The 18341-nt window shown below is 39.0% G+C and overlaps 2 protein-coding genes and 1 long non-coding RNA gene across 4 annotated transcripts; all 3 read right to left on the reverse strand.

Annotated features, from left to right (window-relative positions):
* Positions 1-262: 262 nt before the first annotated feature.
* LOC130749459 (F-box/FBD/LRR-repeat protein At3g14710-like) lies at positions 263-3208 on the reverse strand. 2 transcript variants are annotated; one of them, XM_057602826.1, is made up of 4 exons: positions 2982-3208; positions 1498-2428; positions 1073-1216; positions 263-964 (listed from the first exon to the last, which is right to left on the reverse strand). In XM_057602826.1, exons 2-4 carry the CDS (start codon positions 2407-2409, stop codon positions 674-676), a joined length of 1347 nt encoding a protein of 448 aa, XP_057458809.1. In that variant the 5' UTR covers positions 2410-2428; positions 2982-3208; the 3' UTR covers positions 263-673. The 2 variants fall into 2 exon arrangements, with proteins under 2 accessions (XP_057458809.1, XP_057458808.1); XM_057602825.1 differs by having other exon boundaries at positions 1498-2425; positions 2982-3204.
* Positions 3209-4828: 1620 nt separating this feature from the next.
* On the reverse strand, positions 4829-5357 carry LOC130742666 (uncharacterized). Its single transcript, XM_057594769.1, has 2 exons — positions 5263-5357; positions 4829-5183 (listed from the first exon to the last, which is right to left on the reverse strand). Exons 1-2 carry the CDS (start codon positions 5324-5326, stop codon positions 4873-4875), a joined length of 375 nt encoding a protein of 124 aa, XP_057450752.1. The 5' UTR covers positions 5327-5357; the 3' UTR covers positions 4829-4872.
* A 1282-nt stretch (positions 5358-6639) lies between these two features.
* LOC130748483 (uncharacterized) lies at positions 6640-7959 on the reverse strand. Its single transcript, XR_009022703.1, has 2 exons — positions 7794-7959; positions 6640-7133 (listed from the first exon to the last, which is right to left on the reverse strand). It is a non-coding gene; the product is annotated as an uncharacterized LOC130748483 (long non-coding RNA).
* Between the last annotated feature and the right edge of the window lie 10382 nt (positions 7960-18341).

Here is an 18341-nt window from a genome sequence, read left to right on the forward strand (position 1 = left end):
TTCTTGAATCTCCAATTACAGCAACTTATAATGCCTTCTGAGTGTCTGTAGCCTCACGTTCTTGAGTCTTTCGCCCTCTTGTCTAGCACTTTTCAAGTATCTCCCATGCCTCCTTCAGCCTAGAAGATTTCCATTAGAGCATCAGCAACGTCAACAATTGCTCACACGCAATTTCTCAAGGTTCTAGGACCAAGATCGTGAGGGCTCTTGATACCAATCTGTTGGGGAAATAATTATGAGAAGCTAATAGAAAGTGAGAGAGTAATTGGTGAATGAACTTTTTTATTAATGTACTAACTCACTCACTAATACGATTACAACCAACTAGTTATCTAACACTTCAACAGATTGGCAACTACCAAACTACACTGGTGGCAACTTCCAAACTATATACATTCTCTTGCAACTAACATAACAACACCTAACATAACCATAAGTCCATAACCACTTTGAATTACATCACAACAGAAGCAACAGCAATCAAATGTTCCCCATCTGCATTTTACCATGTAGTTCATGAAAGTATTTAAGATGCTAAAAATATGAACACTGATACCAAGAGTGAAGCTGGGGCATTTAAGGTGTCAGTTAAATTTTGACAGCTTCTGTTATATTTTTCCGTTATTCATAAAGAAACAGTACAAACAAGTACTCTTTGGATGTTATGAAATCTTCAGAAACCGTTGACATCACAAAATTCTATCTTGCATAATCTGGAACATTTTGGTAATGAAAGTATCTGCTCCTTAACTTTCCCCATGTCAATATCTGAATATCGCAACCAAAAAGCTGTACATATAGTCACCCGCTCCAAGATTGCCGCATTTGCCAACACAAATTTTACCAGACAAAGCTCAGGCTCTTTCACATTAAATCCATTAAACTGAAATACTTTGAAGCTTGACAAAAAGCAATGAGGCACTGATGCAGCAGTCAAAACATCTTTATTTAAATCGCACACTCCCTGAAATTATTTTGGTACAATGAGTCATTCATCATTCTATTGTATTATATATAACAAGTACATAGACAAGGAGTTTAAATTTCTGTTAAGTAAAGCAAGAAAACTCACATTAAGTAAAACAAGAGTATTAAGAAATGGAGAATGGTGGAATAAGTGCAACAGTGCTTCACCAGTAACCTCATTCAGTTGCAGATTATTCAACCTTCCAAAGGCAGGCAAATGGGTGAAGATATCTTTAGCATGGATTAAGACCTGTATGACAACCAAAAAATTATTCAAATTCTGAGATCCTAATTTTTATTTTACATTTTAGCTGCAAGGTAGGCACAGCCAAAAGCTCTTCTTAATAGTTCATTCTCCATACCAGATTAGTAGATGCCTTTGGTTGTAGTTGAAATACATTTCAAAACACAAAGCTTTGTCATTATCACAAAACAAGTTTATGCTATGCATATGCAACCATAAGTAAAACTACTATTCCACACATTTCTCGGCATAATTTGTCATTCACGTATCATGAAACCCAATCATACCTTGTAAAACAATAATTTCAGTTGTTCAACCTGATGGATTTGTCCGAGAAGCTTTCGTGCTTGAAACACAAGTTCTTCGATTCTGTCATTACCATCTTCATCAATAACAATCACAACAGAAGCACTACGAATGGATGACGGATCAAATAGAATGATCTCTTGTTCAAGATCGCCCTCATAAGAGAAATCTGTTAGACATGTACTAAAAACCTGAATGGCAGATTTACAAGCTTCATTTGATAGGGAGTTCTTAATGGAAAGCCTTTCAAGTAGAGGTGCTTGAATACAAATGTCCTGCATAGTTGACCACTCACATACTCTAGCTTCAAACACTTTGAGGACCGGAAAGCTAAGAGTTATGTCATTGGAATAAGTGGGGGAATCACTCACTAGCCTAACCCCGGAAAGGTGAAGGCTTTGAAGGTTTGGGAGACAAGAAGAGATGGGAGCATTAAGAGTACATCTCATTTGAAGCACCAACTCTACAAGAGAATTGCAGCTAAAAAGGGAATTGGAAGAAAGAGGGACATTATCAGCATACTGAATGTTAAGCTTCTGGACTCCCCTTTCTAAGACAGAGGAGATCCATGCACTCACTTTGGGTGAATCATAATTATAAGATGTTAAACAAAGAGAGAAACTCTGGATGGTTGAATTAGCAAGGTGAAATAAAACTGTGTTCACAAAACACACAAATTCCTCTTTCTGCATCTTCTTTCCATGAATGAGCAAACTGTCATCAAACTTTAGACTTTTTATAGATTTCCATACATGAATCCACCTTCTAGACAACACATTTGTCCGAATCGCTTCTATAGTCAGAAGGGAAGAGAGTATGTGACCAAGAATGCTTTCATGCAAATTGCTAATCATGTCCATTTCTCCAACTTCTGTTGCAGCATTTGAATCCATGATCAGTACATAGAACCTGCTTCACAAGTTTATACAATGTTCAATAATTAAGTGGGTATAACACAAATATATTGTGGCAAGCACCATGTGAATGGGGACTAGAACATACTATATAAAGTGAACAAGTATGCAAGTACATGCCTGAAAAATTAAGCCAAACAGCTCTTTACAGTATTTGTAGAGAGTGGATGAAAAATTTTGTTACTGAAAGGATTAAGATAAGTACAATCTTTATAGACAGCAGTAGCTAAAATGTTGTGAATATTAATGCTATGATTGGTAGAGAAGAAAGTGATTGTATTGTTAAGATAAAAAAATTCAACAATAGGCAACGTTTATTAAATTCAACGTGTACAACGTTATTGATATATTTTTCATTATAGAAATTTTTCTTAGCTGTTGAGTGTTGACGGTCAATATCTACACGGAGAGTGGGGATCAGAAATTCAACAGAAACTCAAGTCCAGTAACAAACTGCAAATCTTTAACTATTTAATGATAATAACAATAAGAAACATTAACAATGTCATGATTTGGAGGAGAAAGTGCGTGATGAAGAATTATTAACTCACAGAAATTACTGAAGACTGAGAATGCAGCAAGCACAGAAAATTCACAATTCTTGCACTGGGAAAAAATTGGAAGTCTTTTAAGTCCCCTGCTTTGGTGGTTTATTCTTCAGTTATATGCATTTGATTGACTAAGAAGATATAAGTTGTAAGGTAAGCACGGGGTCATATTCATTGGAACTGCAATGTATAGGAGGTTGTTGCCATTTGTATAGCAAAATAAGCCACGTGCTGATCTAACTTTCACAATGTGTTTGGTAGGAAGAACTCAAGACAACAACAACAATCACATTTTGTTAGGTTGAGAAGAGTGAGAAGAGAAGATAAAATATGAGTAAAGGAGTGCTGATTCATGACACGAGAGGAACAGAAACGAGATTATATATACACTAGCAATTTTTTTAATGGAAATAAAAGGTAGATTTAAAATTGGAGAGATGGCTATTAAGGGTATCAGATTAAGCCACTTCAGCATTCGTCAATTCGTCCTATATTCATGAGGAGAGAAAGGTGTGAGAAATATGGTAGACTGGTTGTGTTTTTTTTTTTTTTTCGTATCAAGATACATGTAGGATTTGAACCCTGACTTGAGAAATTTTAATCCATCAAAGTACCATTTAGGCTATCTATACTAGTGACTTATAGGTTGTTTGGTATAATAGAAATATAAAAGAAAAAATGAGGTGTAAAATTACTTGAGATAAATTGACATTTATGCCCATAAAAATAAGAATTTAATGTGTGTACACCGTCAGTGTAAGTCATACAATTAAATTCTGCCACATCAGTAAATATATTCTTGTTTTAATTAAAATTTAAGGTAAAATTTATTATTCGACCTACCTGGCATGATGTGATTGGTTATCAGTGTAAAACTGATTTACACCGACAGTGCATACTCATTAAACTCTAAAAATAAATGTGATCTTTATTATTATTATTATTTTGGTCACATGTGATTCTTTATTTAATACGCTTTATAAAAAATTAATATTATTTAATTTAAGTTTACAAGACCAAAAAAAGTTTAGTTTAATATTTTGTTTTTTAATTAATTGATATATATATTAAATAGAGAGTGAAAACTTTCTGAATGATAGCTCAATTAGTAAGAGCTATGAGACATATGGGTGGGGTGGGGAGGTCGAAGATCAATTCATAGAGAGTGCAATTTATTTTTCTGATATACCGAAAATAATAAGGGTTTCCGAATGATAGCTCAAGTGAAAAAGCTAGGACAATGTGAGTTGGGTGGGTTGATCCAGGGGATCTTTCCCTAAAGGGTGCAACTTTTTTTTTTCGATATATAGAAAAAACAAATAACAAGGAATATCAGAAGAAGACAGGTCTCATATTAAGAAGAAGAGGGGTATAATAGGATAATCTCCAAATCACACTTTTCATAGAAATAAAAGATTTGCTGATTAAAAAATCCGTTACTTCATTACCTTGCCACTTAACACGAGATTAAAAGAAAAAAAAAAGATACCAAGCAAAAGAGAGTTCCTAATGTATAGTCTTTTGATTCAGTTTAACAAAATATTCATTTAAACGTCAAAAATATTAAAATAAAAGGACAAAGATTTGTGGTAACTAAAATGTTTGTCACTCACCATGGTGCGATGGATCTGATTCCAAAGACGAGATAGGAAATGAGGGATGTGGTGAGTGAATAAAACACACGGATATATAAATATGAAAAAATTGGAGACAAACAGGGCAATATAAAAAAAAAATAGAATTATTTTTGAACTAGCAAGTAGTTTTTTGAAAAAATAATTTATATCTCAACAATAACCTTAAGCGTACACACTATTCAATTCATCATTCAGGAATTACAATCCCAGGGAAACCATACTATAGCAAAAGGTCATAGCCAAAATACATGTGTTACTTAAGAACAACTAATCTGTGAAGAAATTGGAAACAATGGAAAAGGCCGATCCCAAGCATATGTGAAGTTGACAGCATCACGGTAGATAGAGTTACCATAGTTAACAAGACACTCATCGCCTAAGACCTGCAAAAGTGATGGATCTATTTTCTCGACGGTTTTGAAACCGCGGCAATTTAACTTCACGTCGCTTTGGACACAGGCACATTTGTTGGTGATAGACACGCTATATTCTGGCTTTCCTTGAACCTTAGCTCCTGTCTTAGATTGGCTTAGGGAGAGATCTTTGAGGGAGCAATATTGACCATAGCCTGAAACATAATAATGGGAAAAAAATTATGAACAACAATTTGTAAAATTTGTGAATTTTTGGGAATTAAAAAACATTACCTTGAGAAATAAGGACAAGGAAGAAAACAATGCCAAGAACCTTAGCGGTAGAATCTGCAGCCATTGCTAACAAGTCAAGGGCTAGCTTCAACTCCTGAATTTTTGAATTTATCAGTGTATAAGACTGGTGTGTGGCGTTACTTATATAGGTAAATAAATTATGTTGCTAGCTAATACACAGAATAATTTCAATTAATTTAGGAATTGAAAGATTTAATAATAGAGTCAATTATGATTTTGATTTGTAACCAAAAATAGAGTCAAATATGATTCTGATTTAAGTTAAATATCGTAATTTCCTCATGTAAAATAAAAAGTTAAATATCTTAAGAAATTTTGACTAACTTATATATTTTGTTTTAAAAAAAAGACTAATATATATATTAGTAATAATTCTCGCAAGGGAAATTGCACTCACCAAATTATTCTTATTGCACGACATTCCTTTATTTTGTAAGATGCATTAATCTGCCACCAGTCCCTCATATAAACAGAAGGAATTAGAAAGAAAGAAAGGGAGGAAAAGAAGCGCTTGTAAATGCTCACATAATTTTCTGATATTCCATGATTAACATTGCAAACTATGTACAACTTGAATTACAGTGTCCTCATCATCATTCAAGAGCATGTAAATGCTCACATAAATCAAAAGAGATACAATACAATTACTTCCATCCCCACATAAATCAAGATCATGAAATGCTCACTAATGAACAGCGGCATTACTGGTTTACAGCCCTTAACACAGATCGTGAGATGGAAGAGCAATTGGGTCGAGGCAGGAGTAGGGTTGGTGGCCTGAACCGGACACCGAGCCTCCGCTACTCTGAAACGTGGTCGCTGCTGCCTTAGAAAGATGAAAATGTAGTGAAACTTGTATTTACATTCAATTAAAGTTTGTGTTTGTATTTACGTTCAAGTTAGCCAAACACATATTAACTCCAATAACACAGAAACATTAGCTGCTGATGTTTTTTTTATAGGCAACCACTGATGTCAACCTTTATGACACGTCACAACTGAAAGCAAATATAATGAAATTCAATAAATTTTTCAAAGTTTTGATGCAAAGAATCAACCACAAAAGCTCTCAAATAATTCATTAGAACAAGCTCCCAACTTTTCTTGATCGATCTGACGACTGATCTCACAATTACAACATGAGTTTTTTCAATACGTTTTGTCTTCACTCACGTGCTTCTTGAGAAAATTTCTAAGAAAACATTTAGTACGTACCTTGCTAAATCATTTAGTATTGAAAATTTGCAACTAATAGAAGCACTGCCTTTTCTAAGTAGAAAAGAAATCAAGAAACCAAATTCCTTTAATGACATGATTGTATAAAAAGCGATGTCACGGTGTAAGCAATGCAACAAGTATAAATTTCTCATCAATTATACAAAGAATTAACTTTAAAATCTAGTAAGTGAATTTTAAAAACAACCAAGATTAAGGATCACTCTAATGTTCTGAGGACCAACTAGTCTATTTTCACACTCAATATTGTTCTGACTCACTTTTTCATAGAACTGAGTTGATTTTTCATCATCCACATCATCATTCTGATTTCTGATTACCAAATGGCTGTCTTCCAAATCCAATGACTCTCCCACCATCTACAACCATCTCTGTTTGCCTTTTGCGCCTCTTCTTTGACTTAAGCTCCTTATGGTGATTCTCCAGCTCAATGAAAGATGAAGAAGCACGGTGAAGATATGCACTGACAACTTCTGAAGCACCATTGTCAGCCGAGGCAAACTTCGAGAGAATTTTTTTCGATTTTGAAAGTGGTACTTCTTTAAATGAATGACATTCTCCATAAATTGTCTTCATCTTCCTTCCTTTTGCCAAAGGTAGTAGTAGTCTGCAATCTATACAACATCCAAAGAGTAAATACACAATTCTAAGTACTTTTCAATGACACTACATTACATTGTTACATTACTAGTACCACAATCCAAACTAGAAACAACACAAACCCATAACTTTGTAACTCATCTGTAGTAGCATTTAGTTGCTTGCTTCCCCACAAGTTTAACCTTTACATTCGGAATATAAAATAAACCAAAGTGTTTTTTTATAGGCAAAAATGTTAGTAATGTTAGTAAGTAAATTAGTCAATTTTCAGGTTCGAACCTTAGACCCTTCACCCTTCATCTCACTCAACATTTATGTCTCCTAGCTCTTATCACTTGAGCCAACCCTCGGGGACCGGGGACTATAAACCAGAGTGATAAGAGACAACATGACTTAAGCACAGAACAATAAACTCATCCTAAGTGAGAAACACATTTGGATTTGGGGATTCAACAAAAACCTTAAATTTGAGAAACTAATTGATTGTTCAACACAAACCACAGAAACCAAGACATACTATCAAATAATCTGAAAGAAAAATAGCAGCAACAACAACCTAACTGCTTTACCATTCAGACTAACTTTCATGTTACATTGTAGTATAAGTTGAAAAATCGCAACAAACTGATTGAGAAGATTGACAGATATAGAACATGAAATCAAATAATACCTACCTCCCAGCAGTGGACGGGGGAAGTGGCTGAGTGGCGGCAGCGGCACTGAGAGAGCAGCGGAGGAATTCAGGGTGGAGCAGTACGACTCTGAAATTGAAGAACAGTGGACAGCGAGAGAGCGACGGCGGTGGCAGACGAGTAGCGGCTGACCTTGTTGAGTTGAGTTGGAGTTAGGGATGGCAGAGAAGCCCGAACCCATGGGCACCCGACCCGACCCGACCCGATTTCTTGGGTGAAAACCCGAGTTAAATGGGTTCGGGTTCGGGTTCGGGTTTTACCCGATCACTTTCGGGTTCGGGTTTGGGTTTGGGTTTGGCCAAACCCGCACCCGAACCCTACCCGAACCCGGATCTGTATAAGTGAAACCTAAGTATTCTGCTTGTGCAATACAATATATGCAGCATCTTGCATATTAATTTAACAGTAACATGGCAATTACAATGTTACATTACATAATATAGCTCTCTTCACAGTCTTTTTCAGGTCGGGTTTCCGAGTTCAACTGTTTGTTTGAGGTTGTGTGCGGGTGTGGGTACGGGTCGGGTGAACCCGAAACCCAATGGGTTCGGGTGTGGGTTTAAGTTCACCACCCATTTCGGGTTCGGGTGCGGGTGCGGGTGTGGGTTTTTGATTTCGGGTTTGGGTTTGGGTTTGGCAAAACCCGCACCCTACCCGACCCATTGCCATCCCTAGTTGGAGTTGAGGTGTATATTTGTTCCAGCAATAATTTTTTTTTTTAATAATTATAATTAAACATATACACCAGCAACCTCTATATCTTCCTATAAAAAAAACCTCTATATCTTCAGTAACCAAAAAAAAAAAACCTCTATCTCTTCAGCCCCCTCCTCAACTTGAAAGAGCAGGCACGTTTTTCACTGATGGCGGAACGGGAATCTTGGTAGCAGTGGATGGTAGTTAGAACCCGACGCTCGACTGTGTGGGATAAGGATGGTGAATGAGTTCCAGGGGTTTCAAGGAGCTTGGGTTAGGGCAGTGCTTTCATGACTGAAGCATTGGTCGTAGAAGTTGGGATGAAGTGTGCTCTTGATTTGAGTTATCATAGCATTGTTTGCATTTCTGATTGTTTAAATGTGGTTACTATTGTCCAAAGGAATGTCGGCATCAAAACCTTCTGGGCTAGAGATGTTCACTAGCGAATCAGAGATATGGTGCCAAGGTTCTTGAGTGTGCAATTCTTGTATGTTCAGCATGAGAAGTATAACACAACGGATTGTTTGGCAGGTCAGACTAGTTTGTCAGGTGCTCAGAAACAAGTCTAGAGGCGACCCCTTTCATTTGTTTATGCGTCTTTGTACCTGGATGTTGTCAGCTAGTTTCAGTTTTTAGTTGTTAATTTTTCTCTTGTAACCAAAATAACATCTACACAAGGTGGGCCCAGTCAGCTAAGGGAAGACCACATGGAGTTTTCGTATTAGTTTTTGTCTTTGTAATTTTGTTGGTACATTTAGACCTTCTTCTTCCACCTAGTCCTTCATCTTCCTCCATCTTCTTCTTTCATAGCTCAAATCTACCGACTCAGAAAATCAACCCACCATTGTCTCATTCATGTTCCTCCTCGCACCCACCACCACACCCACTTAACGATTTTTTAATTCCAGTAGTGTTGGATGAGGATGATATTATAGTTTGGAAGGAGCGAGTAATGGCCAATTCACAACAAAATTAGCTTATGGTTGACTCGAATGATGACGGACTTGCTTCGAGGTTTTCGAAGCTGATATGGAGGTGTTATGCTCTAGAGAAAGTGCGATTTTTCTTTTGGCTGATTCGAAAAAATTCACTTCCCACCAATCGTAAACACCATACTTATCATCTTAGTGGTGATGCTTTTTGTAAAAGTTTCTCCATCGAGATAGAAGATCTGGATCACCAGTTTCATCATAGCGTGCGAGCAAGAGATGTGTGGATGCATTTTTGCAGCCTCCTTTAGCTATTCATTTCTCAGTTATGAACGAGTTATCTTCACTTCTGCAATAACAAAATCATATTTTGACTATGGCAGTTCTTTGGTGAGTTTGGCGCTGGAGGTATAGTCAAGTTCTTTCAATTCATAAACTTCATTTTAATAAACATAACAAAAGTAACACAGGTTTTGAAAAATATCACTCTATAAACAAAGATGAATATCTCAAGGTATCGCATGTGTCACTAGTAGAATTTATAAAAACAAGACAAAATGTGATGTTAAAGGATATGTTTAGCATGACATTTCAGCTAGCTTGAAGCTTATTTGACTAGGTTAAAAACCCTTTAAAAGTGTTAGATAAAGGAGCTAATTTTAGTATCTTAATGATTTTTTGTAAGCTACCCGAGGTAGCTTAAAACTAACAGTTTATTGAATTTTTTTTATCTTTATCATCTTAATAAAATTTCATCATTACCCTTATATTTTTTTTTTGGAAATAAAACAGTATTTAATGAGAAAAGACATATGATAAAAACCCTCTCATATATATGAACAACTCTACAAACTCACACAAACTCCATATTGAATTAGTTCTATCACAATCCCCTTTGGCAAAAAAATCAGCCAAACTATTCCCTTCCCTTAATATGGGCTTAATCCTCACATACTGATCCTAGGTGAGTGTACATATTCGTTTCGTAGTAATAAAAGATATCGAACCATAGAGATTGCTTGTTACTTACTAATCTCACTAGCATTGAACCACCCAAAAATTGAAATAGTTTTAAATTGGAAAAAAAAAAAGTAAAGAAAACAATAAAAGAAGTTTTCCAGAAGAAAATGTATTTAGAAAATGAGTTCACTTGATTTACAACTTATTCTTAACCAATATACTGAAGTAAACATTAAAAATGCCCATAAGAGCTAATACTTACTAATGACTTAGTCAAATAATCTACCTGTTGAAATCTCAACCTTAATGTCTTAGATACCAAACATTTTTTTTTTTTGATAAACCAAAAATTGCATTCAAACTTGGCACAAGGGGTGTCAAACCCAAATACAAAGAGATCAAAGAAAACAAGAGAAAGGAAAAGAACCCAATACAAATAACAAACTAAATAATCCCCCACAAAAGCAAACCAGTAACAACAACTCACTACCCAAACCCGAGTACCCAAAACCACCAAAAGGAAACAAGATAGCCAACACAGCAAGACCAATCCCTGCCCACAGACACACAAAACCAGTTTCTAACAGGGCAAACCAAACTGCACCATCGAGAAGCCAAACTTACAATGGAGCTAAACAATTCATAGGACTCAATTTCCATTCAAACAGAGAATTACAAAACACCTTCCTCTTAGCTTTAATCCAATGCCAAGACCGGACTTGAATCAACTCCAAAAGCAAACTAGAATCAAAAACTCCATCTTTAAAAATGATGTTATTGCGCATTAACCACAAAGACCAGCAAGTTGCCATCCAAACAGTCAATAAAGCCTCCCTCTGCGATCTCCGACAGCTAAAGAACGGAAATTGAACAAATAAGGATTTTAACAGACCAGGCAAAGCAGTAGAAACCCCAAACCAGCAGCACACTGCCTGCCAAACCTTCATGGAGCATGCGCAGGAGAAAAATAAATGATCTGTACTCTCATCCACCAAGTGACAAAACGGACAGAGCAAGTCATGAGCATCTCACATAACTTGACGCCGCCAAAGATTAACCTTTGTCTGTACTCGATTCAGCAACAAACGCCAAACAAAAGCCTTAACATTTGAAGGAGCAAGGCCTGTCCAAACCAGATTAAAATCAATTTCTGGATCCACCACAGCTGCAACCTGCAAAAAAGAATAAGCTGAGTTAACTGTATAAATCTCTTCCCCACTTGGCTCCCACAACCACCTATCAAGCCTGCCTTCCCGCAAACAACCACTATTAACCCCTTGGAGCAAATCATGCAACCACAATTCCTCCCTCCCCCTCAACCCCCTCCTCCATGTCAACATCCAGCGCCACACTCCATCCCGCCACTCCCCAACCTCCTTTATGGCAGCATACTTATTCTTAGATAAGTTATATAGCCTATGAAACCGACCTTCCAAATGCCCCCGGCCCGTCCAATCTTCTAACCAGAAACTAGTTTTATCTCCTTCCCCCAGAGACTTCCCAAGACCTTCATCAAACCAGTGCCTAGACTCATCTGAACACAATGAGAGCACATCTCTCCACCATAGGGACCGAGACACACCACAGTCAGTCTGAGCTTTAATCACCCTACACCAAAAAGTATCAGGATCATTTAAAAAGCGCCACCTCCACTTACCCATAAGAGCCTTATTGAAGATTGAGAAGTCTTTTAACCCCAGCCCACCATAATTCTTTGGCTTACAGATGTCCGACCATTTGACCCAAGCAATTTTATCGATACCTTCGGAACCACCCCAGAGAAACCTCCTCATAAGCTAGTTACAAATTCTGATCACCCCTGCTGGCATCTTAAAGAAAGACAGATAAAACAACGGTAAAGAAGAAAGCACACTTTGAATAAGACAAACCCTCCCGCCAAACGACACTGTTTTCTGCTTCCAAGCCGACAATCTTCCCTTTATCTTCTGAATGACAGGTTCCCAGTGTTGCAGTCTCCTTGAATTTCCTCCCACTGGAATGCCCAAGTAAACAAAAGGAATAGACATCTGCTTACAATTTAAAATAGAAGCAAATCTAGATAAAAGTCTCATATTCACTGCCACACCTGCCAATTTACTTTTATGAAAATTAACCTTGAGACCAGAAGCCAGCTCAAAGCACCGTAAGACACACTTAATCAAAGTTATATTCCGCACAGTAGCCTCCCCAATGAAAATAGTGTCATCTGCAAACTGCAACATAGAAATTTCCAACTCCCCTGCCCTATCCAATTTGAACCCAGAAAACATTCTCTTGCTAACAGCTTGCTGAAATAAACCATGAAGACCCTCGGCCACTACTAAGAACAAGAACGGAGCCAATGGATCACCTTGCCTCAACCCTTTCTCCATCTTGAACTCATCCCCCGGGCTCCCATTAACCAAAACAGAAACTGTAGCAGATTCAAGACAGCTTTTAATCCAATTAATCCACTTCTGACAAAACCCCATGCGGGTCAACATGTACAAAAGGAAATCCCAGCGGACTGAATCATACGCCTTTTCAAAGTCCACCTTAAAAATCACTGAAGCCTTTTTATTACGTTTCGCAATTCCCAACGCTTCATTTACAATCACCACACTGTCTAACATGTTCCTCCCACCCAAGAAAGCAAACTGGTCCTCACTAATTAAATTAGACAACACCTTATTAAGTCTATTGGCTAGGAGTTTGGAGATTACCTTATACATGCAACCAATCAAAGAAATCGGCCGAAAATCATTAAGACTTTGAGGAGAGTCCACCTTTGGAATCAAAGCAATAAAAGAAGCATTGCTACCTCTTGGCCACACTCCCCGCAACCAGAATTCATCAATAACCCGCTTAAAATCAGACTCTAAAAGCTCCCATAACTTTTGAATAAATCTGAAATTAAACCCATCTGGACCCGGGCTCTTATCCCCCTCACAACCCCAAACTGCTTCTTTAATCTCTGACACCTCAAACTTTGCAGATAAGAAGACATTATCCTCAGCTGACAATGATTTGAAAGGCACACCACACAAACGCAATCCAACACCAGTATCAGCAGAGAGTTTCCTCTTGAAAAAACTAGTAACCTCCTCCTTCACCTTCCCCGGATTTTCCTCCCAAATACCATCAATCACTAGCCCCAACATAGAATTCGTCCTACGCCTCCAGTTAATCAAAGAGTGAAAATACCTCGAGTTTTGATCCCCCTCTTTCAGCCACCTTGACCTCGCTTTCTGGCACAAGAGAGACTCATGATGCTTTAAAACACCCCAGAATTCATGTAACTGCTTCCGCCTTTCCTGCTGCTCTTCTTCTGATAAGCCTGATGTTTCCTCCAACCTATCAAGATCATTAATGCGCTGAACAGCCATATTTCGACGAGTTTGCAAATTCCCAAAAACCTGAGAGCCTTCATTTTTTCTTTCAGCACAAAAGCGCCCCAACCATCCACCTGAAACTCCTCCCATGATCGTTTCACAAAAGGTGCAAAACGAAAATCATCAAACCAGCAATTCAGTGCCCTAAACGGCTTTGGACCCCAATCCTGGATCACACACCGAAGCAGCAAGGGACAATGATCAGAGATGTCCCTATCCAGAACTAACTGTGAACATGCTGGCCAAAAATGAAGCCATCCCTGAGAAACCAAAAATCTGTCAATCCGACTTTGCGCCTGACCATTCGGCCTAACCCACGTAAACCGACGACCAGATAATGGGATATCCAACAATTCCATATCAGCAATGAAATTATTGAACTCAGCAATCTCCCTACCTTGAGACACCGATCCCTGCGAAACACCCCTCCGCTCCTCCACACACCTCACTGCATTAAAATCACCAACCACACACCAAGAATCAATTGCAACAGCTCCCTTCCAATTAACAAGACTCGCCCAAAGCTCCCTCTTTTCATGAAAGCTACAAGGCGAATAAACATTCACAATTACACAGCTAATGCCCTCCGAACTCCAACCCCCCACCAAACTGAGAAAGCCAGGATGAGAAACACAATCCTGTAAAGTAAACACTCCCCTCTTCCAAATACAAGCAAGCCCCCCAGCACTATTAGTAGCTGGCTGGAACTGCCACTCAAAATCAGAATCACCCCAAAGTTGGGTACATAAGTTACTGTCAACAATCTCCAGTTTAGTTTCTTGAAGGCAAAGAAACTCAACCTGCTCCCTAACCACCAGCTCATGAATCACCCTCCTCTTAGCCCTGTTTCCCAGGCCTCTGACATTAAAAGATATCATCTTCATGACAACCCACCCCCCTGAATCCCTCTTGCAGCAGCAGTGAACCCGGCATGGACCACCTTAGCATCACGCTGCTCCAATTGAACCAAACGGTTAACAATATCCTCCTCACTCCCCAAAACCGAAACACCCAATTCTTTCCCTTCCTTCCAAATGTTCTTGGCCTCAGACTCAACATCCTTCAACCACACAGACTTCAAACCCCCATTTACCACTCCATCAGAACTAGAGTTAGACAAAGAATTGGAAATTTGTTGTCTAACCTTTTTCCGGGCCGCTGCACTCCGTATGAGCCAAGTGCTCTCAGACGATAAAGCACGCTGAACAATTCTGGGCAAGGACGCAGCATCATCAGCCCCGTCGCCGGGCAAGCCAGCGCCACCACCACCCTCCGCTTCTGGCCGCGAATGGATGTGGTCTGCATCTTTAGCATCACTGTCCTCGTGAACCAAAGGAGAAATATCCCCATTCGTTCTAGCTGGCACGGGGTTAACATTCACCTCCACCCCACCAGTAGTGTGGGACCCAGCATCAACAATGCCCTTAACATTACAAGCAGAGGCATTATCCGGAGTAAACAAAGCTGCATCATGGGTCACCTCCTTATGGGCCTTATCACCAATTTGACTTTGGTTGGGCTGGCCCAATCCCAAACTTCTAGCCTCATCCACTAAGCCAGCTGAATGTCCCACAATATCCTTCCCATTAATAATAGAAAGTAAGGCAGCACTGTTATTCCGTTTCAGAATTTGAAGTTTTCCTGGGCCCACACCATCATTTAATTTTGAAGTTGCACGTGTGCTAAAAGATCGCTCCGCACACTTTGCGGCTGGCTCCTTCAATTCAGAAACGGTTTCCACAAAATTCGCCACCGTTGACCTTTGTGGTTGCAAGTCCAAACGCACGCCGTTACCACCGTCCACCTCTGCCTCCGGCGGCTGCTCTGAGAAAATCGACCCCACCTCATCATAAGCCTCATTAGCAGACCATCCCTGATCGCTAGACTCCCCTCCCTCGGACGACACCACACTGGCTCCGGGAACCGGAGCTGCACCACCAGCATCCTCCATAATACGAACCGTGTAAACAACCCCATTCACGTTCAATTTCCAGGAATTAGCCACGAGCCCCAGAATTGTGGTTCGAATTTGCACCCGGGCAAAATCCAACCGCGATAGCGATACCGTTGCCTGATCAACCGCCACCAGCTTCCCCACCGGCAGAACCAGATGCTCAAGGCATTCTCTAGTCCACATATGAATTGGCAGACCAGAGCACTGGACCCATGCAAGCCTATGATCCAACGTCACATTCGGTGACCAAGTGTAAACAACCTGAAATACCTCCTCAATCCACTCCTTGGACTCAGCAAGAGCTTCCTCAAGATTGATATCCGCCGGGCCAGTCAAGAGCACCATATCATCACCCATGTACCGCACCTGAATGGTATGGTAACCCTCTAAGATGAAAGCATCTTGTACCGAAGAAATCCACTTCGGATTCCTTAGGACTCCCACCAAGCTTCGCTGCAACCAATCCTCAGCAACAGGAACAGCTGGGCCACTCCAATTTTCAACCGGAATGCCTCGCAGAGCATTCCCCAAGGAACTACCAGTACCTTCCGAGACACCTTTCCCCGACACAATTTGCGCATACGAACGCTGAGAACCAGTAGGATCCTTCACCCCAACAGCACCAACAGCACCACCAGTAGCATCCTTCACCCCAACCACACTACCTTTCCGCGAACGATCCTGTCTCAGCTTAGAGCCGTCAACAAAATGACCATTCCTCACTCCCTTGGAGAATCGAGGAACGTTCACATGGAGTTTTGTAGAACCAATGATAATGGTGTCCAGTTCCCGTTCAAACCGCTTGGAATTCTGCACATGCAAGAAGCGTACAAACCCAAACCGCTTTCCTCTTCTATCCCGCTTGGGTGAGATGAATACTGCCCAAACTTTCCCATACCTCTGAAACACCCCCCACATACTCTTTTCATCAAAGTTTTCAGGAAAATTTGTGAAAAAATAGGAAGTGATATTGCCATTATCATAATACCTGCCACTAATAGCCACCCTACCCTGAGCAGAACGGATTGCACCACCATAACCTCCCCCTCTCGCTCCCCTATCTCTCCTTCGCTCTCGCTCTCGCCCCCTCTCTCTCATTTGGAACATTTAGATACCAAACATTGATTGATTGTTCTATCTAATAACTCCCACGATAATGTTGTAACAACAAAACATTTATTGTATGATTTCAACTTTTAATGACCATTAATTAAAAAAGTCTATAGAAATTTCAATAAGTCAAATTAAGTTGAGGTGGAAAGTTTGTAAATGACTCCATATTCATATTCAAATTTCAATTAAACAATCATAATAGTTAATTTTATACTTACCGTCAAAACCATATATTGTAGTATTCTTTAAACGTAAGAATGATATCAATATCATAGCCAAAAATATATTAGTATATCAACATTAAAACATTTCATTTCACTCTCTTGGAATGAAATAATAATCACACAAAGGAAACATTGACCAATCACAACTTTTCAGCTTATCGATTCACCCATTTGTATGTACATTCTCATTTCTCACAATTTTAACCTACATTTTCACCGAAGAGCCTTATAAAAACCCACTAAATAAAGAGCCATTGATATCGAATTGGAAGTTTAAACTTAATCTCATGTGTCATAGCAGCAATGATGCCTTATTCAGTTATTGCACTACGTTTGATTTGCCTCCATTGCTTCATCTCTATCGCTCAATCTCTAAACAGTGGCTTCATTGTGGAACTCATTCACCGTGACTCTTTAAAATCACCATTCTACAGTCCCTCTAAAACCCAATTTCAAAAATTTTCCAATGCTTTGTGTCGCTCCATCAATCGTGCTAAAGTCGTTGTCTCTACAAACACAGCTGAATCAGTTATAAGCCCAGATGGAGGTGAATATCTCATGAGTTATTCAGTTGGAACCCCATTGTTGATACTGGTAGTGGTATTATTTGGTTACAATGTAAACCTTGTGAATTTTGTTACAAACAAACCTCTACCATATTCGATCCAACAAAATCCAAAACATATAGAACCATTCCTTGCAATTCTTCTAATTGTAAATCTGTCCCTGAGACATCTTGCTCTAATAATAATGTGCCAATTTGTAAATATACAATCAACTATAGTGATAGGTCAAGGTCACAAGGAGATCTTAGTGTGGAAACTCTCACTTTATACTCCACAAGTGGCTCACCTATCTCATTTCCAAAAACTGTAATTGGATGTGGACATAGAAACTCTGTGAATTTTAAGGGGCAAAACTCTGGCGTAGTTGGCCTTGGAGGTGGACCTTCGTCTCTTATAACTCAACTAGGTTCTTCAATTGGTGGAAAATTCTCCTATTGTTTGGTGCCAATATTTTCAAACTCTAACACTTCAAGCAAACTCAATTTTGGCGATGCGGCTATGGTTTTTGGAAGTGGGACTGTCTCAACTCCTATATTACAATATGATCAAGACATATTTTACTACCTAACCTTGGAAGCATTTAGCGTGGGAAATAAAAGAATAAATTTTGGAATCTCTTCTTTGGGATCTACAGAAGATGCAAATATCTTATTGACTCGGGCACAACACTAACTCTATTACCAGATTATCTTTACTCCAAGTTGGAATCAGCAGTGA

This window comes from Lotus japonicus, chromosome 3 (assembly GCF_012489685.1).
Source record: "Lotus japonicus ecotype B-129 chromosome 3, LjGifu_v1.2".
Lineage (NCBI taxonomy): Eukaryota > Viridiplantae > Streptophyta > Magnoliopsida > Fabales > Fabaceae > Lotus > Lotus japonicus.

Bases quoted from the DNA above. Each gene is read 5' to 3' on its own strand.
- LOC130749459 (XM_057602826.1), bottom strand. From the start codon at position 2,409: ATGGATTCAAATGCTGCAACAGAAGTTGGAGAAATGGACATGATTAGC. The intron at 1,217-1,497 runs GTATGATTGGGT...GTTGTCATACAG, and splicing joins TGAAATTATTGTTTTACAAG to GTCTTAATCCATGCTAAAGA. The intron at 965-1,072 runs GTGAGTTTTCTT...AAATAATTTCAG, and splicing joins ATACTCTTGTTTTACTTAAT to GGAGTGTGCGATTTAAATAA.
- LOC130742666 (XM_057594769.1), bottom strand. From the start codon at position 5,326: ATGGCTGCAGATTCTACCGCTAAGGTTCTTGGCATTGTTTTCTTCCTT. The intron at 5,184-5,262 runs GTAATGTTTTTT...ATTATGTTTCAG, and splicing joins CCTTGTCCTTATTTCTCAAG to GCTATGGTCAATATTGCTCC.